At 39.2% G+C, this 20,558-nt stretch overlaps 1 protein-coding gene across 4 annotated transcripts; it reads left to right on the plus strand.

The window, feature by feature from the left end:
• Positions 1 to 926: 926 nt before the first annotated feature.
• LBR (lamin B receptor) lies at positions 927 to 19,726 on the plus strand. 4 transcript variants are annotated; one of them, XM_054694974.1, is made up of 10 exons: positions 927 to 1,018; positions 5,208 to 5,386; positions 7,270 to 7,491; positions 10,229 to 10,312; positions 10,541 to 10,733; positions 11,785 to 11,981; positions 13,735 to 13,789; positions 16,793 to 16,984; positions 17,631 to 17,734; positions 18,636 to 19,726. In XM_054694974.1, exons 2-10 carry the CDS (start codon positions 5,222 to 5,224, stop codon positions 18,858 to 18,860), a joined length of 1,437 nt encoding a protein of 478 aa, XP_054550949.1. In that variant the 5' UTR covers positions 927 to 1,018; positions 5,208 to 5,221; the 3' UTR covers positions 18,861 to 19,726. The 4 variants fall into 4 exon arrangements, with proteins under 4 accessions (XP_054550949.1, XP_037366264.1, XP_054550948.1 ...); XM_037510367.2 differs by having other exon boundaries at positions 7,270 to 7,497; positions 18,636 to 19,725; XM_054694973.1 differs by lacking the exon at positions 927 to 1,018 and adding an exon at positions 1,179 to 1,305 and having other exon boundaries at positions 7,270 to 7,497; positions 18,636 to 19,725.
• The last annotated feature ends 832 nt before the right edge of the window (positions 19,727 to 20,558 follow it).

Below are 20,558 nucleotides of genomic sequence, written 5' to 3' on the forward strand. Positions count from 1 at the left end.
AAACTCTTAACCTCAAAGGAAGGAAACCAATTATAAATTGGAAGGAAAAAAAGGTTTGGGGTTCATAACAGATTTGGATTTAACAATATAAAGATCTAGCATTTTAGAGACTAATTAAAATCAGACTGTGGAATGCAGATCAAGTGGTATCTCAGGAAGGCACCAGTTTTTCCGTTCCATCACCCACGTTATTGAGCATTTTCTATTTCTAGGTAGGACTTCCCCTTAGTATTAATCCTTCTCACAGGAGTTGTTATAGGGAGCCCTTGGGCATTCTTTACCACCCTTCCCTCCCGGACCCCAAGCTGGGGACCCCAAGCTGGGGTTCGGGTGGGTTTCTATACAACCACAGGCAACATCAAGACAAAGGGGACCCTGATCGCCTTCGGAGCCACTGCTTGGCACGGAGGCCGCTGGAATATTTAAAGCCCGGTAAGGAGAACACTAATCGTGTCTTTAGTAAGAAGCACTTTCGGTCTTGGACTGTTGATCTTTAGTTATCACCATACGAATTTATTATTTTCTTTGAAGCTTATTATCTCTCTCGCCACGCCGCCTCGCACCCCCAAATCCTCTGCTGCACACCGCCCGGCTGCTGAGGCGAGTGGCGGGAGGAAAAAGGCGGGAGCGCGCGGGGTCCTGAGGCTGCGAGGGCGCCTGAGCGGGGGCGATAAGACGGAAACAAACAGAGCACAGCGGGCCGCACCACAGGCCGCCCCGCCTGGCTCTGCTCCCCGAACTCGGCTGGGCTGCCTGGCCGAGGGGCGGGCCGGACGCGCCGCGGCGCACGACCAATCGACGGCACGGGGGACGATTCAAAAGGCCGAGGGGCCAATGGAAGCCCCGGAAGGCGGGGCGAATTGGGGGCGGGACCGGGGAGGCGCGCGCCCGGCCGCGGTGGCGCGGGGCGCGAGGGCGCGAGGACGCGGCGGGGAGCGGCGCGCGCGCGGAACCGACGCTGGGTGCTGCTCCGCGACTCTCCCGGAGCGGTTCGTGTTCCAGCCGGAGCCCGGCTCAGGTGAGCTCCCCCACCCGCGCCGGCTCCCTGCGGCGCCGCCTGCGTGGCCCCGGCGGGGGAGGGTTCAGGCGGGGCGCGGCGGGTGGGCCGGGATCTCCCGGCGCCGGCTCTGGCGAGGCGGCGGCCTCGCGCTCCCTCCTCCCGGGCTCTCGGGGCCGCGGCTGACGAGGCGCAGCGCGCCCTGCCTCTGCGGAAATGGAGCTGCCGGTTTTAAATTGCGGACGTTTCCCTCCATTTTGGACGCGCCGCGTCGGTGTAAAATGATGCAGGGTGGAGAGGATCTGTGGGTGGGTGACCCTCCTCGGCCCTTTTGTCCCCGCCCTGCACCCCCGGGCCCGCTCGCGGCGCCTTTTTGACAGGTTAGTGGGTGGTGAGGCGGGTCCTGCCCGGCGGAGGCTAGCGGGAAAGGCGCGGCAGCCGGCGGACGGGGAAGTGCGATTGCAAAAGTTGACTTTAGCAGGCGCGGGCTGTCCCTGGCCTTGCGATGCGTGCCGCCTGGGTTTGGTGATCCTCCGGTGCCTCCAGATTCTTGTGCAAAAAGGGCTGCTCGCTTGTGTGTGTTGAAATCCTTTGCTTGGTGTCGCCGCATCTTCCAAAAACCTACAGTTAACCGGGTTTGCGTGCTTCTGCTGAATCGTGATCCTGTGTTTTCAAATCTCATAAGGCGTAAAAAAAGTTATTTATATTGATACCGTTCAGCAGTCTCAAGGGGGCACTTAGTGAGCACTTGATGGCGAGGGCCTGATTCCAGGGCCTTCACTCTAGTGATTGCACGGTGGGGAGTCACGCTGTGGGTCTCAGAAGGACCCAGTAGATATACTGGACAGCACGTGGATCATCTAAGGGTTCATTCAGCCTGGAGCGGGTGCGTTTTTCTCCAGAGTGGAGCAAGCGCTAGTCTGGCCGCATTCTCTTAGTTCCGGCCCCCAGGGACCTTGCAAATAAAGTTGCCTAACTAATTACACTATGGAGCTTCACTGCGTGGAGATGGGTGCTATGGGAGGAGAACAGGAGCTTCCAAATTGGATGGTTTAAGTTTAGTTTCTAAGAGCTGTCCAGGAAGGAGGGACGAGAGTGACTAGTTAGACGTTATCTTCAGGTATTTATCTTCAGGGGAAACTTCAGGCCGTTCTGCCTCTACCGCCAGGAAGGTGGCTTTTCTTTTGCGTCCTGCAGCTGGGGCTTGGAACCAGGCCAGGGGTCCGTATTTGCATTTTGCCTAATAAGCCAACCTTGGGCTCAGGTGTTGAGGGGGAGATTGTCTATCTTTCCTTGCGCTTCCCTTTCCTTGCAACATTTCAACTAATTGAGGAAAGGAAAGGTGACAAAAGACCCGAGTAGCACTGCGATGAACAGAATTGCAGCGTTTTGCTGTGTTGACAAATAACATATTGGAACTGAAATGTGTGAGGATTCCAGTACCAGTTGACACTAAAGTGACTGCATAGAGAAAAGATTGGGGTCCCCACGTTCCCACTCCTTGTGGAAAATGAAGACATTGTGTTCAGCAAACACAGTTTTTCTTTGTAAACTGTCCCTTCGAAGGGACGCCAATCCATATGTCTTTTGACTCATTTAAGATGAGTGTATGCACAAACATCTCCAGGCTTTTGTGTACTATCCTGGCTAATTCTCTCCTGTAGGAGATTATAGAAGGGTGTAATTACACTGTATCATCCCATGTGACAATGTGTATGCCTCTTGTGCAAAATGGGATACATATAATATTTCTGATTTCACTTTATGGAGCATTTATCTGTAAGATAGTGGTCCCCTAAGGAGAGTGCTGTTTGTTTGTTTTTTTTCTTTTTCAACTACCATATAACAGATCACTATCAACTCCCCAATTCTTGTCTTTAAAAAACTTTAAGCTTAGAGGCCTAACCTATTTTCCAGATACCTTTATTTAACCCAAAATATTTAGTTGGTAGCAGGAAAACCTCTGGCATTTACCTATGTTTAGTGTTGCACAGATATACTGTGTATGTGGTGTGTAAGAGTTACACTGGAAAGATGCCAATAAATTAATTTTCAGAAAGGTAAAGAATCTGCTCAAGAACATTTTTAAAAATCTGGGTAGCCCTTAAGTTCCTAGGGACTGTGTTTCAAAAGTATGTAAGAGTTGCTTGAAGCTTGAATGGCATCTTCATGGAAAAAGACATACTTGCCTTCTTCTAGACCTATGTGACCAGTGTTGGAGAACTAGTACCAATTAACAATGTTTTGATTTTAGGGGGCATCTGAGGAGGGGGGGTGGGGCACAAGAGCAGAGAGAAGAAGGGCACATTTCCTTCCTCTTTCTTAGATTTTGCAGCCAAATGTTGAAATTGGCAAAGCTTGCTATTGTCTCCTTTCTTTTATGTACCCCTCCTCCACATCCCAAGGTGTACACTACCCCCTGCTTTCCAGTTACCCCTCAGGTGGCTCCTTTCCAGGTGTGACTTCATTCCCTCAACTTCTGGATCCACTCCCCCTTCTTCCTCCCATTCTAAGCCCAAACCCACTCATTATCCCAGTGATGCTATCTCAGGTAGCTGTTAGAAGAAACAGTCTTTTACCTAATGCATGAATGGACTGACATCCACTAATCACCAGATAAGTAGTCCTGTTTTCTTTCATCTACCAAACTAGCTACTGTCTATCTAAACAAGTGAAACTTGTTAAGTTTTTTCTCAGGAGATTAACAGTGAAGAAAGGTGGCACTAGGAAAGACTTTTTCTCCGGAAAGGTTGGGTGATGTAACTTTCTCCTTTCTTAACTCCCCATTGTCTTCAAAAGTTCTTAAATGTTGTTGTATAATCATTCTTGACAGGAGCCTGGTGAAGGATGTTTATTTGTATGCCCTGGTGAAATATGGGGGGTTGCTTAGTTGGTGAGATGAAGGAGACTTAGGGGGAGATCTTTTTAAGGTATTGTCTGCTTTTTGGACCAGCTCCAGCTTGTTCAGTTCATATTGGAGTACAGAGGCACTGGTGTTGGGTGGAAATGTGAATCTGCTGGTCAGTGGAGGGAGAAACCTACTACCTGAGAGCTGGAAGCAACCAGCGATCAGTTGATATTTGAAAAAAAGGGTGGGAAACAGGCCTCTAGTGAGAGGCAGTCCCTACAGATTGCTTGTGGTTTCTTGGAGTATTATTTATATAACACTTTATGGGGCATGTTCTCATTCAGTGGAAAAGAGTGTTATAACTAATGTCAGCTATAGCTTGAGAGAGATGAGCTGAGGTGAAGGCCAGGTATGTACTGGTCCAGATATGTGATGTTGGCACTAACTTGCATTTTGGGCTTTAACTGTGAGAGTTGAAAGCTTTATGAGATAATCCCAAATTCACTGTTCACTATAGATTTGAAATTATTTCCCCCCTATTGTATTGTTAATTATACTTCCTTGATTTTCCCAGTACGTTTCATAGAGTTTATGATTTTTAATAAAGTTAATTTGTTAAAAGTTAAGCCTTTGTAAGACTATATGCAAATTCATAACCTCCTTTTTGAGGTTATGCCCTGTAGTCAGCCAAAAATATGGTCACCATAGGTGGGTGGCATTTTGCATAGTGCAAATCAATTGGTGCCTTCATTAATCTTAGTATCCATATGACATATACCATCTCTAAAAAGTAATGAGATGTGATGTAGAAAAAACAACCTCTGTATTATCCTAACTCTGTCATTCCATGCTGTCTATTTTAATACCCTCCGACAAAGTGGTTAATATCTTTAAGCTTTAGTTTTCTCATTTTTAAAATAAGGATTATTTATTTTAAAAGATTTATTTTTATTTATCTATGCGTACAAGAACTGGGGTGTAGGCCAGAGGTGCGGGATGGAGGTGAGAAGATTCACCAGAGACAGAATAGGGTGTAGAATAGGCAGATCTATTGAAATACACTGCTGAGGGGAGCAGTGGGTGATACAGGAGAGGTCTGCTGGGCCATGTGGGTCAGCTCCCTGGCTTACGATCAAACTCATGCAGCAATGGCTGGCAATAGCTTGATAGTGCTGAGACTTTAACCCCTGCTTCACCATGGAGGCCCCAAAATGAGGGTTATTTTTTTCTCCAGAGTCCTTTCTAGCCCTACAATCTTGAACAGTTAAATTTTTTTGAAAGTTATATTTTTTTTTCTCAAGCTATGAAAAAAGGCAAATGTGTATGCATTAACTCTCATTTTTTTTTTTTTAAACTATTCAGACTAATTTTTAAAAATGCCAAGTAGGAAATTTGCCGATGGTGAAGTGGTAAGAGGTCGGTGGCCTGGGAGTTCACTTTATTATGAAGTAGAAATTCTGAGCCATGACAGCAAGTCCCAAGTTTACACTGTAAAATACAAAGATGGAACAGAACTTGAATTGAAAGAGAATGATATCAAGGTAAGTGCCTCTTTGGCTTCCCAGAGCATATTTTTAGTAAGTGGGAAATAACTATTGGTTTGGTTTTCGGCTTTAGAGTGTTCAGTTTTGGCCTTTTGAAGGCAAAGGTCGTGGTCCAGAGTCAGACAGTGTTTTTGCCTCTGGCATGTATGAATGAGGCATAGTACTCTGTCCTCAGGGAGAAGTATCTGGAGAAGATGGATACTTAACACTGGTCAGCTGCTAGGCCTACTACATTCTTTGATGGAAATTTGTCATGGGTGGTGTTGGAGCACATGAAGTGAGAGAAGGAGCACTGGGTTTCAGGGAAGGATTTCAGAGGCAGTGACACCTGAGCTGAACGCTGAGGACAAATGGGAGTAACTGGAGATTGAGGGGACAGCTTCTACAGAAGGCAAAGGCTTGGGGCAGGGGGATAGATAGGTAGTACTGGAAGCCAAGTGTGGTAGGAGAAGGATTAAACAGGAATCAGAAGTGGATTAGTTTGCACTTCATCCTGAACAACAAATGTTTTTTTAAGTAAAATTTTATTTATTTACATTGGTTTACAATAATATATAAATTTCTGGAGTATGGTTTCACACCTTAGTCCGTATATAGGCCTTGCTTTACCCATCATCAAAATTCTTTTGCTGTTCCCACTATCGAATTGACCCCTCCCCTTCCCCCCCCCCTTTTTGGTAACCAGCATTTTTTACAGTTACTTTTTGTTGTGCTTTGTTAGTTTTTTTTGCCTTGTAATTGTCTTTTCATTGTGAATACCAACGAGAGTGTTCATAAATAATGGACGATTATTCAAGAGAATGGCATTAAATAATTTGACCCTAGCTTAGGGCTTTTTAACTACCTGCATAGGGCCTGGGCTTCAAAAAAATCTGATGTGTGATGTACAAATACTTACATAAAATATAATGAAAATGAATTAGTAGAAAACGGGAAAAAAATTATGTACAAAATGAAAGCCTCAACTTTTTATTATCAGATTCACCAGACATAAAATTACTTTGTCAGAATGCTATAAAAATTTGTACACACCTATTCTGAATTTCACTTCTTGTTGCAGATAAGTAATAAACAGTTCTTGAACCCCCTAGCCTATTGGACCCTGTATGAGTGCTCTAGACAGTGATCAGCAATGTTTCTGAGTACAGAGACAGTAAATATTTTAGGTTTTATGGGCCCAATACTTTCTACACTGCTGGGGCAGCTCTAGACAATATGTAAGCTCCAGGCAATATGTGTGTTCCAGTAGAACTTTACTTATGGACACTGACATTTGAATTTCAGATAATTCTCACATGTCATGAAGTTTTACTCTTTTGATTTTGTTGGCGGTCACTTAAAAAATGTAAAGCTGTTTGTAGGTCATAGGTCCACCGCACAAAAAAGTGTGTGGGAGGAATTTGGCTTGGAGGGTGGTTTGCCTTTCAGGTCTTGGAAAATCCTGGACGAATAGTCTGGAGTGGGTGAGGACAGAGTTAAGACATTGTTAAGTAATTAAAATTTGTAAGCATTTTCAAGATCTGCCTGTGTAGTTTGTTCAGAGCGAAACTGTGGGACTAGTATTTTTAATTGTTCTTACGCTAATTTCTCTTGTCTTGTCAACTCAGTTTTAATCAATGTTAATTGTAACTCTTGTGTAGTTATTGGGAAAATGTATAGCTGATTGGTTTAGATACATTCATTTCATGGCAAAACTGTCAAAGAAAAATTAGGGATAGAAAGGCATCTTTTGACATTACCGTTTTTCCCCTGGCCTCATCTGATGCCTTTTTCTGGGATGGTTTCAGAGTTATTAGCACCATGTTTCTTTTTTCTTCTTTGGGCCTGTCTGCCCATATCATAATTTGTGGTAAAGCTCTTTATCTTCTCTTCCCTTCTAGCCTTTGACTTCCTTTAGGCAAAGGAAAAGTGGCTCCACTTCCAGTTCTCCCTCCAGGCGTCGAGGGAGTCGAGGTAGTAGAGGTAGTCGGTCAAGATCACGCTCTAGATCCCCAGGCCGGCTGCCCAGAAATCCCCGCAGATCAGCCTCAGCCTCAGCTTCGAAACAGCCAGATATTAAGGAAATGAAGAAAGAAGTGTTGGAAGTTACATTGACTCCACTGGTATTGGTAATTGTGTTTGGGAGATTTTTATCCTTACATAGTACTTTGTCTGAAACATAGTCTTCCTCTTCATGTATATATTTACTCAAATTATTTGCAATTAATAATATTAAAATGTCAGTGAAGTATCAAATCTAAGGTGATGACTAATACATGAAAATACATGAAAAATGAATATTCAGAAGAATAGAATTTAGGAAGCTTTTTATTTTATTTATTTATTTATTTTTTATTTTTAAAGATTTATTTATTTATTTATACAAGTACTGGGTACAGTCAGAAGTGCGGGAGGGTGAGAGAATTCACCAGAGCCAGAGTGAGGAACAGAACAGGCAGACTGACGAAGTACACTGCTGAGGGGAGCAACGGGTGCCGCAGGAGAGGTCTGCGTGCCATGTGGAACCCTTGCCCAGCAGCTGGGGATGGAACTGGTGCTGCAGAGGCTGCGGGCATCTTCGCAACCCAGTGCTCAACCGCTGCACCATCAGGGAGGCCCTGGAAAGCTTTTTAAACACCAGTGAAAAAGAATGTTCTTAAGTTTCTAGAGTGCTGTTTACTATTGGGGTTTTTAAAAAACAGTGTTTAAATATAAAATAGGAATTGCAGGTTGAACTGAATATGTTTTTATATTATATAAAAGTTTATGTATGAAATGAGGCATAACTAAATTACAGAAACATTCATGTTCTCTTAGCATCGTTATATGTGATCACTTTCTTTAGTCAGAGATTATCATTCTAATGGAATTAGTTTTTACATATAAAGTTGGAAAAATCCTGGTATGTAAAGCCTGTAGTACCCTACACAATGAGTATTTTAGATGGCAGATCAAATAGAAAATATTTTTAAGTAAAAAGAATAGAATAAAGGTCATTTTAGTGAACTTGACATTACCTCCTTTCTAGGTAAAATGCACTCATACCTTTAATAAAAGATAATAAAAATCTTTAAAAACTAGATTGTATACATACTACTTTGTAGTTTGGTTTTTAAATATTAAAATGTTGGGAACAATCTGTGTCATATTTTTTGCATTTTTGTTGTTGTATTGTTTGGATACTATAAGGTATATAGATATAATTGTTAAAGTTAGAACCCTTATTGATAGACATTCTACTTTTTTTCTTTCTAAATTTTTACTATTATCAATAAAAATTCTTATACAACTTCTGATACTTCCTTAGGGTAAGTTCTTACATGTGGATTTGCCAGGTCGGATGTATAGAGCAGATTTGAGGCTCTTCTACAAATTGCCAGATTTCTTCAAGTTTATACCCTATCAGTAATCTTTGAATACTGAAATCCTGTTCCAAGTATTACAGTAATATATTTTTTCCTAATATGATTATCGGGGATTTTCCACTTACTGTTTTAAAAAAGTTGCATTTTGGTAATTAATTACTGGTGAGTTTGAATATTCTGACTGTCAGTGAATGACTCTCTGGGTCAGGTGAGTCAGGTTAAAAGAATAGGTAAGGCATGTTGCTTTCTGTCACATTTCTTTTTTTTTTTTAGCATTCAGTGACCTTTATCTTTTCTAAAGTGTCACCTTTTTATAGTCCTGGCTAACCAAAGGCTAGAGACTGACTTTGTTGCTCATTGGTGGAGTTCTGGACTCACCATGTACTGGAGTTGGGGGTGGTGTGTCACATGGGAAAAACAATACTTACAGTGCACTAGATTTGAACATCATGTTACCTGTTCTAATTGATGGATCATGATCGCTTGCAATAATCCTTTCACAAACTCACTGTGTGAGTATCCTGTTAATTTGTAGTCAATACAGTTTAGGGTTGGCTAACTATGTTACAGGATTACATTTGGGTTACTATAGATTATATATTAGACATTTGAATACTGAGAATATAGTTTTTTTGGTGGGTCCATTTGCTGCTAAGTGACTCACAGGTACTTAGGTGAACCTAAAAAGTGTATGTCCAGTGTTGTTACTGCACATTTAGACCTTCATTGGAATTAAAACTTGATACTATATTAAAGCTGTGCTCTGCCAGCTATCCTCCCAAGGATGTGCTTATGTTTTATTTGTTTTCCTCCTGTTAGTTACTAGTTTTAGTTTATTAGTTTATTAGTGTTTATAGTTTACTGGGGCATATACAGCAGCAAAGTGACAGATTTCAGCCATGCATTGCCTAAAACATCTTTCGCAAGTCAAAGTATGATCCCTGTTCAGTCTGATGCTAAATTTCCTACACTACTTGAAGAGTATGTACATTCAAGGAAAGAGACTGAGTTGAGAGAAGTTATAGGGACAGAAATTTGTGGTTAAGTAAAAACCACAGAGCCTGAGAACCAGAAAATAGGTAGTTTGTCAGTCACTAGTAATGCTCATAAGTACCTATTATTTTATAATTTTCCATTAGTGGCAGTAAATGTCTTTTCCATTAATAGGAAATAATGAACTAATTTGTCAATTTTTACTTTACCTCTTATAAATATTAGAGTATCTGTTGTTGAGCAATGAAATTATAATATTTAGTCTAATTGCTTTGAAAAGATGAAAGGTTTATGTAGAAATCTACATTGTAAGACTCAAAAATTTAGTCTATTTTATTCCTTTTTGTTTTTGATAAAAGTTGGCTGAAACTCTTCGGAATTAAGGCGGTAGAAATCTTTATTGTTTAATTTCATAATAATAAACTTTACTGTCATGTTCCTTTTCAATTTAATTTTTCCATCATGTTCTTATGGTTAAAATCTTTTATGGTCTTCAATTTAGAAACCATTTGGAAACAGCATTAGCCGATACAATGGGGAGCCTGAGCACATGGAGAAGAATGACATACCCCACAAAAACACACAGGTCTGAAAGTGTTCATTTTCATCTCAGATAATTGTTTTCTTTGTTAAAGTGATTTCCCTAAAGAAGCACATTGAAAACCACAATATTTTCTTACAATCTTTTCTAAAATTCTGTCCTAGTATTTTTACTAGTATATAGCTATATTAAGATACTGAATTAGTTAATGTGGTACTATTAGTGATAATTATTGGCTACACTTATTTCATATAGTTTCTCTTTTTTCACTAGGAAAAATTCCATTTGTCACAAGAAAGTAGTTACATATCTACACAGCACAGCCTTCGTCCGAGAAGAGATGAGCTCAAATTAAAAGACATCGATTTTAAGGAAGAAAAAATTGTTACAAAAGGACCTCCATCATTGAGAACCTTTGAAGTGACACCCCCACAGAAGAAAGAGTTAGAATTTGGAGGAGTACCTGGTAGGCACCAGAATTGGGTTTAAGGAGGGCAAGCAGGGTAGGCAAGTGGTAGTTGTCATCAGGTGGACAGGAAAGGCCTTTCTCTGAAGAAATGTCACGCAGTCCAGGAAATGAGCTTGGGGAAGTAGGGGCAAGAGCCTTCTAGTTAGAAGGAACTGCAGGTGCAAAAGACCTGAGGTGGAGTATTTTTGAGGATTATTATAGAGTAGAAGGAGTGCTCATGCAGCTTTGTTTGAAATTTAGCAATCTATTACATGAGTAGAGACATGTAAAAGAAATGAAAAAGGCAAGGCTAACATGACTGTTGTAAATAGGAGAGATGGTGAATTATCAGAAACACAGGAATCTGCTAATAATCAACCCTGAGGCAACAGGGCCTGTCTTGGGCAGGAGCAGTGAGCTGAAGCTACATGCATAAAGTTAAGTCATAGAGTCTACCTGCTAGACAGGTTGAGTGTGAAGGTCAAAGACCGTCAAGTCTTCAAAAACTTGGGATTATTAAGTAGGTGGAGCTGGTGAAATTTAATGAGCTAGTAAAAGAAATGGAATGCGAAATGTTTGAAAATCTTGCCTGGCTTAATCACTTTGTATTTTGTAAGTGATAACGCTTGGCAGCTGGGCTGTTAAAGTTAGTATCCAGCAGCACTTAAAATCTGTACATATGTTCCACGAATGTGATATTATTTTAATTGTTAGAAACTTCGAGACCTAAAACTATTTTAAACTTTGGCTAATAACTTTTAGATGTTCTGATTTTTGATTTGTTGGAGTTCTAATACATTTGCGTAGTGGATGGATTATAAACGTAGAATTTGGTTTCTAAAGTGTAATTTAGTTAGACATCTGCTGGTTTACCACTTTAATGTCCTTGATTACTTGTCCACTGGATTTGACAGGTAGAGAACAGGAGTTATTTGATGTACATTAGAAATGGACTTAAATAGCTAGCCAGACTTGAAATTTGACCTTAAGAAAACCCAATGATTCTTTAAAAAAAATAAATAAAAGGGGATTGAAGTTTGAGCCTTGAATATGCACTGCTTGTTTGCAGGTGTGTTTCTCATCATGCTTAGCCTGCCTGTCTTCCTCTTCCTGTTGCTGTTGATGTGTAAACAGAAGGATCCCAGTCTTCTGAATTTACCACCTCCTTTGCCAGTTTTTTCTGACTTATGGGAACCCAAAATATTTGGGGTTTATCTACTCTGGTTTTTCCTTCAGTCTCTATTCTACTTACTGCCAATAGGGAAGGTAAGTTTTTGTTATGGCATAATATTGTGAGATTTTCCTTCCTCCTCTTGTTTACATAAAGAAATGTACAGTAGTTTCAAGGTTATGAGTTGTTTTTAGTTATAACTACTGAAAACAAAACTTTAGTTTATTAAGCCATTACTTTTCTATCATTTAACACTTGCTTATTAAGCAGAACTTTAAAGTCCAATTGAGGTTTTTGTGTAACCTTCCAAACCTAATAGGAAAGAATAAGTTATTTTGTAAAATAGCTTGACTAATGGGAGAGTTTGTTGGTAAAGAAATCACCCTGTCTGAAAATTCTAGTTTCAGACACAGAATTTTAAATTATTAATGAACTTGTTTGTATCTTTTACTTTTTTTTCTTAATGTGGTGAATTCCAGAAATTTTTTGTCAGCAACATTTTTGTTCTTTTAAAACTCACACAGTGTATTTAAAGTTTGTTCTCATTGCTAAGTGTAGTTTTTCTTTTAGTAGAATACTTCAACTTGGATATATTTAAAGGAACATGAGATTCTCTAAACAATAAATAATTCACTTAGAGATCTTATTCTAAGGACTTTGCAAGTTTATCAACTATCTGTAAACCAAAGGGTCAGTTTCATTAGAATAGGCAAGTGCCAACGATAAGAGGGTAGAACTACAATCTTTAAACATTTTGGAATCTAACCATAATTTTATGGACTCTTGTAAGGATTTTTGTGATGTGGAACTTTAGGCATTTTATGGTAAAACTGCAATAAAAATCACAAATTGAGATTAACATAGGATATGACTCATTTAAACTAGGTAATATAAGCAATTTTGATAGTTAAGAATTTTGTATATGTGTAGTCACAGACTAAAACCCAACATAATGTTCGTTACTTTTAGTAGCTAGGGATTGATAGAAATTAGCATGTGGGGTTTTACTAATCCTATGATCTCAAACAGGTATTAAATTTCTTCTGGGTGCCCCTTTCATAGCTAATGCAAGAGTAAAGTAGTTTAGCCCAAAGAGAAGTGATACCGTCTTGGTATTTTACAGTTGAAAGTGAGTTGTAACATTTTTGAATAGTTACTTTGGGGAGTAAAATGTGACTTGCTGCTGCAAGTATTTTTAATATGATTCTTTCAGCTCAAGTTGTGTATTTCTTGAGTACCTTTTGTATGGATGTCTATCTCTGTACTGAATGCTGTGGATGGAAGAGATGAAATGATCTTACACATGCTCACAATTTCTTATAGGAGATAAAAAAAATGACATGAAATGATTGAATAATTAGGTGAACATATATTTAGATAGTAGAGTAAGTAAATATATAAATACATATTAACTATCACATGGGCTAGAGTGGATTGGGAAAGTAGGTAAAGCCTGATTGAAAAGAACCTCGCAAATGTAAGACAAGAAACCTGTATTTTATTTTGTAAGTAGGGTGAAGTTATGGAAGATTTTTGAATTAGAGAGCCAGTAGATATTTTAAAGCACATTTAGTCTTGTGGCACATGGGGTGGTTTGAGGAAGGGTGGCTATTAAAGTCAGTACACTGAAAGGTTATTATTAGATTTAAATTTAAGATATATTCCTGAAGGTGGAATTACTTCATCGAAGAGTATGCTGTTGAGATTTTTGAAACTTGAAGCTAAATTTCCCTATTAAAAGATGATCTCCTCCATGGGCATGTTGAAATTTAAGTACTATTAGAAGACATAGATAAGATGGTCAAGTGTTGTGCTTTTTAAATTTAAAAAAAACCTTTTTCTTTTAAGGTTGTGGAAGGGACACTTCTCACTGATGGAAGAAGACTCAAGTATAGATTAAATGGTAATTTTTTTGAAAAACTCATGTTGATAGCTCAAATGTTTGAGCATTGTACACTTTAAACTGTCAAAAGCTGATTACACTAGAGTAGAAAAATAGTAAATTTTCTCTTACTTTGAAGGACATGCAAATAAACTGCTTATATCTGTAGCCAACATGTAACAGTTATGCTGTATATAGTAACATAGCCCCCCAGTCATTCTTTCCCATTATCCAGCCTTATTTTTTAGGAGCATTTACCGCTAGTTATAGAAATCTGTTTTTTGTCTTATGTATTTTATTCTGATTCATCACTATGACTTAAAAAGTCCTGCACTGATTGTGGGCTTCATGCTCTCAGGTAGCCACTGGACCTTTGCTCCACCACTGACTTCCAATCTTAGTCTTGGATAAGTTTCTTTGATATATTCAGAGTGCTTTTGCCTGGAAACCCCCCAAATATCTGATAGTGCTTGCTTCATTCCTGTCGCATCTGTGCGCAGGGAAGCCTCAGATCCCTTTCTCTCCTGTTTTGTTAGGAGTATGTGAGAACAGTCCAACTTTGCCACATGAAGATTTTGATAAAGTGCAAGTAACTTGCCTTTAAGAAATGTATGGCTAGTTTATCCTTAAACAATTTTTCATGTTAACTAGATTGAGTAGACATTTATTTGCCTTTTCTTGGAATTTACATTATAAATTTTAATTCTTGACCTTTTTTTTTAACCTGTCATTGCTTACCTTTCTAACTTTGGATACTTTTTGTTCAGTGTCTTATCTAGAATCCACTCTATTTGAAATTGGTCTACTGTACTCTAAAAAGGAAGCCAAAGATAATTTAGATCTGCCTTCTGCCTTTTGTGCCGAGAATGTAAAGCATCAAATTGAGCTCAGTATCTGGCCCATCGAATTTGCTGTTACTGTTATTGTTATTTACTTTTACTGAATTCCTTGTTGCTGGAACCAGGTTTAGAATCGCTGTGTCTCTTTTTTCTATCACTGTCTCTGTCTTACTCTCTTGCCTTGCAGATCCAGTGAGACTGAGTCTGGGAGGGTGGAGTGTTTAATATATTGCCATCAGGTCTGTTGATATTAGTGTTTCATGGGATTCCCTCTAGTGTATGATTTACTGTATTACTTTTCTAAATGATTTCATACTTGTGAGTGCAGTACCTGGACTTGGAACTGTTAGAGAGCCAGTTGGCAGTGGCTGGATTGGTTGTTTGATCCTTTTAAATATTTCCTTATCTGGTTGCTCTGGCTCTGGTATAAGATTTCTCTTCATGAGATTTTGGTGTTACAAACTAAGGAGATTTCTTTTTTTTTTTTTAAAGATTTATTTACTTATATTTATATAAGAGCTGGGGTACAGGCCAGAGGCACTGGAGGGTGAGAGGATTCACCAGAGACAGAGCGGGGAGCAGAACAGGCAGAGGACAGAAATACACTGTTGAGGGGAGCAGCGGGCACCATAGGAGAGGTCTGCCACGCCATGTGGGAATCTCCCTGGCCTGCCAGGAATCAAACCGGAGCGGCAGAGGCTGCGGACAGCTTTACAGCGCTGCGCTCAACCCGCTGCACCACCGGGAGGCCCACAAACTAAGGAGATTTCTAAGACATTCTGAAAGATGATTTTAAATCCACATAGGCTAGAGGGTAAGAAATGCTTTGTAATTCTTTTTTTTTAATATTCACACATTTTCTGAGAGTTAAGTAAATGTTCAGAAAGTTAAAGGAAAAGTTACAGAAGTTCAGAGTGACACTTTTGAATAAGCCTGATATGTGGAAATGTAGATTTAAATAATAAATCAGAGGGTCTCCCCTTGTGGCTCAGGTGGTTGAGCACAGCGCTGTGAAGCTGTCTGCAACCTTTGCAGTATTGGTTTGATCCCAGCTGGCCGGCAAGAATACCACATGGCGTGGCAGACCTCTCCTGCCTCGCCTGCTGCTCCCCTCACAAGTGTATTTCAGTCACTCTGCCTGTTCTGCTCCCCACTCTGTCTCTAGTGAATCCTCTCACCCTCCCACGCATCTGGCTAGTACCCTGGTTCTTGTATGCATGAATAAATAAATCTTTAAAAAAAAAAAGAGGAAATAAAAAAATAATAAATTAGAGATCACTATTTCACTTTATAAAAGTTTTGATTTTAGAATTCTTTTATAATTAATAGCTACCTCTTTTATGTGTTTGACTGATTATCCAATTGTAATTTGACAACTTACTCAGAACACAGCCCTTGGAGGCACTGAACTCCTGAAATGAAAGCTATTTCCTCAGCTAAAAGAAAAAAACAGATAGCCTGTCAGTGTGCTCATTCACTGCGCTGGTCGACCAAAGCAGGGTGCACTTGGAACAAGAGCTCCTCTATGAACCTCATGGTTTGTTTTTTTTTTTAAATTTGGAATTGTGTGTGAAAGTCTCTGGGTCCACAGACCCTATCTGATGTCCCCACCAACTCGAGCCCCTCAGTACCTGCCTAGCCTCAGGAATATTTGTGTTGTGGCCACCGCTTTGAGGGCAGGGTCTTAAGATATGTGTTTGGGATGGTAAAAATATTACCAGGATCTTTTGAAACCATTATTGATTTAAGTTATTTCAAGTAAAAATATTTATATTTTGATGCTTACCAGAATTGCCCTAAAGACTCTAAAATCTGTGATCCATTTCTGTTAGTAGTTAGCCATTTGACTTTGGGTCTGAGAGTTTGAATTATGTCAATTTGAGGTTCTTTGCAGCTTTCTAATAGGGGCTTTCTGTGTACTTTTCAGCTTAATTAAAAGCAGGTAACGACTACTCACAATGAAAAAGAACAACTTAGTATGTCAGAATATATGAAAAATTGTGTGAGAGATACACAATATCTGTATTGAAGATTAGCCCTCAGAGGCATTGTTCACGTATTATGTGTATTTGACTTGAAAAACGGAATTAAGACTTTTTAAAATAGCATTACATTGTTTTATGATGGTGTGAATCTCATGTGAACCCTGGGCTAATGTGAATATTTTGCCTTTTTCTTTTTTAAGGATTCTGTGCTTTCATCCTGACATCTGCAGTGGTTGGAGCTTGTCTCTACTGGCGCATAGACCTGAATTATGTATACCGTCATTTCCTTCAGCTTGCATTCGCAGCCACTGTTTTTGCTGTGGTCTTGAGTGTGTATCTCTACACACGGGCTTTGAAAGCACGCAGGGATGAGTTGTCGCCTGCAAGCTCTGGTGAGCAGGGTAGAAATTGTGTCATGAAAGCATCCTATAGCCCTTTAACAGCCGTTTCTACGCTTGTGTAGATTGCTTTTCTTCTAGCTTCAGTTTCTGAGAAATGAAGAGAAATAAGAAAAAAAAGATGATATTTCTTAAAAATTTAAAGGAAGAAAGTATGTTTCATTTTTATCTCCCTCACACTTTCCTATTTTACTATTAGTCACTTGCTACAGAAAGACATTTTAGGAACTTAGAGTAACATTTTAATAATGTTAGTAGCATTACAATGTATGATTAGTATTTTTTTGTCTAAAGTAGTAAATAACCTTAAAAAGACCCAGTAAAACAGAGGATATAAATTGGTTGATAAAATATTTAAACATTTGAATAATTAAATTGCTTATTTAAAAAAATTTGAGTCAACATTTTTTAAAAAAATCTCCAGGTCTCTTAAAATCGGGATTTGTCCCCACAGACTCCCATTGTGTGTAGCAGGATAGATACTTCCAGATCCAGCTACATCCCCACCCTACCTCTTAAACCCCTCAGTCAAGCTCTTGAATGCAATTGAGTAATGACCCCTGGATATTAGACAATCTTGGAATTGTGCCTCATAATTGGGTTTGGAATTCTGTTTGGGTAAAAACTTTTCCCTTCTCAGGAAATGCCATCTATGATTTCTTCATTGGCCGTGAATTAAATCCTCGGATTGGTAATTTTGATCTCAAATATTTTTGTGAATTGCGCCCTGGATTGATTGGATGGGTATGTCTTTTTTTTTTTTTTTAAATTTCATTTTAGTAGTACAAATTAGTCTTGCATTTAGAAAGAAATGTTAAATTAAAATGAAATATGTTTTGGGGAATAGCTTTCCATAAACCTGCCTACTTAAAGCCAAATATTTTCTTACTGTAAATATAGTACAAAGTAAAATGCCCTGTTAAATATTACTAAAAATTAAAGGATTTATTTCATTTTGATTATATCAGTTTGTATTTGTGTAGGAAAGTGATAGGGTAGATGAATTCGTGTAAGAAGAAAAAGTATTTTTTTCACCTCCAGAAAAAAATTTTTGATCTAATTTGTCTTGTAGGAGAGTTGTAAAAATTGAGTGCCCTTGTTTCTCCTAGTCTTCTCCCAGTGTTAATATTTGGCATAACCATAGTAAAATTACCACATTAACATTGTTACAGTGTTATTATCTAAACCCATAGATCTTATTTAAGTTTCACCAGTTTTTCTGTTGTTGACCTGTTTCTGTTCCAGGGTATTCTATGTGGTTCCACAATGTCTTTTATTTTTATTTTGTCTTAGTCTCCCCTAGTCTGTAATACTTGCTTTAGTCTTTCCTTGTCCCTCATGATCTTGACAGTATGAAGAGTATTGTTCAATTATTTTATAAGAGAGTCCCGTAGTTTGAGTTAGTCCAATGTTTTTTCTGGACTGGAGTGAATTTTTTACAAGAATGTTATAGAAATAATCTGTCTTCAGTGCATCATATCAAGGGATTTGTGATGTTGATGTGCCTAGTTACTGATGGTAATTACTTGGTAATGTACTATCTGCAGGTTTCTCAGCTGGGAGTTATCATCTTTACCTCTGTGGTTGCTAATGATCCTCAGAGAGGTACTTTGGAGACATACTTGTTCCTTTTTTTTTTTTTCAGGTGGTTATTAACCTGGTGATGCTTTTGACTGAGATGAAGGTATATAATCGTGCTGTCCCATCCTTAGCAATGATTTTGGTTAACAGTTTCCAGCTTGTATACGTAGTGGATGCTCTCTGGAATGAGGTAATTAATTTTAAGAGCAGATGCCTTGGCATCAGAAAGCTTTGCATATGGGTGAGTGACCTGACTTCTCTGACCCTCTGCTGCTTACACATGAAGTGAGGGGAATACAACCTTGCCTGCAGGGTTTGCGAGCATTAGATGAGATGTTGGTCCATGGGGTGTATTCTGCTGACAATGAGCACCAACAGATGGTAAGAGATTTGGTGATTAGATGACTAGAGATTTGGTGATACTTCTGTGTATATCAGCTGCTCTTTTAGGTGCTAAATATTTAAGCTCTGTGGACTTTGGCTTTGTGGATGTGACTGATTCCTATAAATAGAATTTAATTTCTTAATTACTATATGAAAATAGATGGATAATCAAATTAGGATAGTGTTTTGGATTGTGAAGAGGAAGTTAGTTCTTAAATCATGGTAAGATGTTTTATGGTTGATGGTTCATTCAAAGTACAAAGAATAGTGCTGATGAAATGGACATAAAATCAGAAGTGATGACACATTGAAGAAACCAGTTTAAATAAAGTTAAGTTCCTAATGTATGGCTTTTCCCAAACATTGATAAGCCATTGTCCTTTTCTGTTACTTGGAGATTGGTAAATATTTTGCTAATCTTCTATGTCTTAGCTAAACAGATTAAAAATTATTTTTTCCTCAGGCCTGTTTTACAGTTCTTTTTATTAATTTATTGCTGGGTTTGTAATCATCTCCAAATTCCAAGTTGAGTTATCTTTCAATTATAAAAACAAAATTGGCAGCCTATATTATAATGTTCCAAAACAAGTTTCCATGGTAGTCTGTTAACATTTTTAGAGAGGGTTCCTCTCCTTTGTGTAGAGGCATTTAAAAAAAAACTCTTTTATTTGCTTACCTTCCTCGCCCCTGCCCACCCCCCAACACACAGACTAGTCTTTGATTTTGGCCTTACATGGAGGATCACAGAGAATAGTCTTTGAAAATGACTTTGAAAACGCAATTTTTTTTTTTAAAATTTATTTATTTATTTACTTATTTATTTATACAAGCACTGGGTACAGTCAGAAGCGCGGGAGGGTGAGAGAATTCACCAGAGCCAGAACGGGGAGCAGAGCAGGCAGAAGGACCAAAGAACACTGCTGAGGGGAGCAGCGGTCGGCAGGAGAGGTCTGCACGCCATGTGGGACCCTCCTCTGGTGGCTGGGGAGTAGTGAGGGATCGAACCGGCGCTGCAGAGGCTGCGGGCAACTTCGCAACCCAGCGCTCAACCGCTGCGCCACCAGGGGAGGCCTGAAAACTCAATATTTTGATAGTCTTTGTTTTTGGGGGGGAGAATTAGCACCTCTGAGGTAAACAGATCTCAGTTACAAGTAGTCAAATTACAAATTCTTGTTGAGCTTCTACCATATAACACAGACCCAGGCTTGGAGCTACATGGATGTTTTTAGCATCTGATACGGAGTCCTCTAAAAATTCTACGTCTGCGCAAAGTTAAATATGCCAAATGATATTTCACTGTTGCTTTATCACCTCAGATTTTTTTTTAAGCTTCCTTTCTGAAACTTTTCAACTGATCAGTGATTCTTTCCTTCTGGTCTCTTCCTTCTAGATTTCTGTACTATTGTGGTAGTCACTTTTTAAGGGGCTTAGAAATTAATATTTTTCTAGAGATTTAGCCAAACATTGACTTTTCTTAGTTAACAGAAAATGTTTGCATACTGAGGCATTTTTAACAGGTAGAGGGTTGGAGTTGGGATGTTAGTATTTTTCTGTGTGCTATGAGTATCTCAGCAGGTGGTAAACTTGAGGACAGAACTGCAGT

Source organism: Talpa occidentalis, unplaced genomic scaffold, assembly GCF_014898055.3.
Source record: "Talpa occidentalis isolate TD23 unplaced genomic scaffold, MPIMG_talOcc4v2.1 talOcc4.14, whole genome shotgun sequence".
Taxonomy (NCBI): Eukaryota; Metazoa; Chordata; class Mammalia; order Eulipotyphla; family Talpidae; genus Talpa; species Talpa occidentalis.

What these genes read in the sequence shown, in the direction of transcription:
- LBR (XM_037510367.2), top strand. Translation starts at nt 5,222, where the DNA reads ATGCCAAGTAGGAAATTTGCCGATGGTGAAGTGGTAAGAGGTCGGTGG. An exon ending in TGAAAGAGAATGATATCAAG is followed by an intron (nt 5,387 to 7,269) that starts GTAAGTGCCTCT and finishes CTTCCCTTCTAG; the next exon opens with CCTTTGACTTCCTTTAGGCA. An exon ending in GCCCTGGATTGATTGGATGG is followed by an intron (nt 17,735 to 18,635) that starts GTATGTCTTTTT and finishes TTTTTTTTTCAG; the next exon opens with GTGGTTATTAACCTGGTGAT.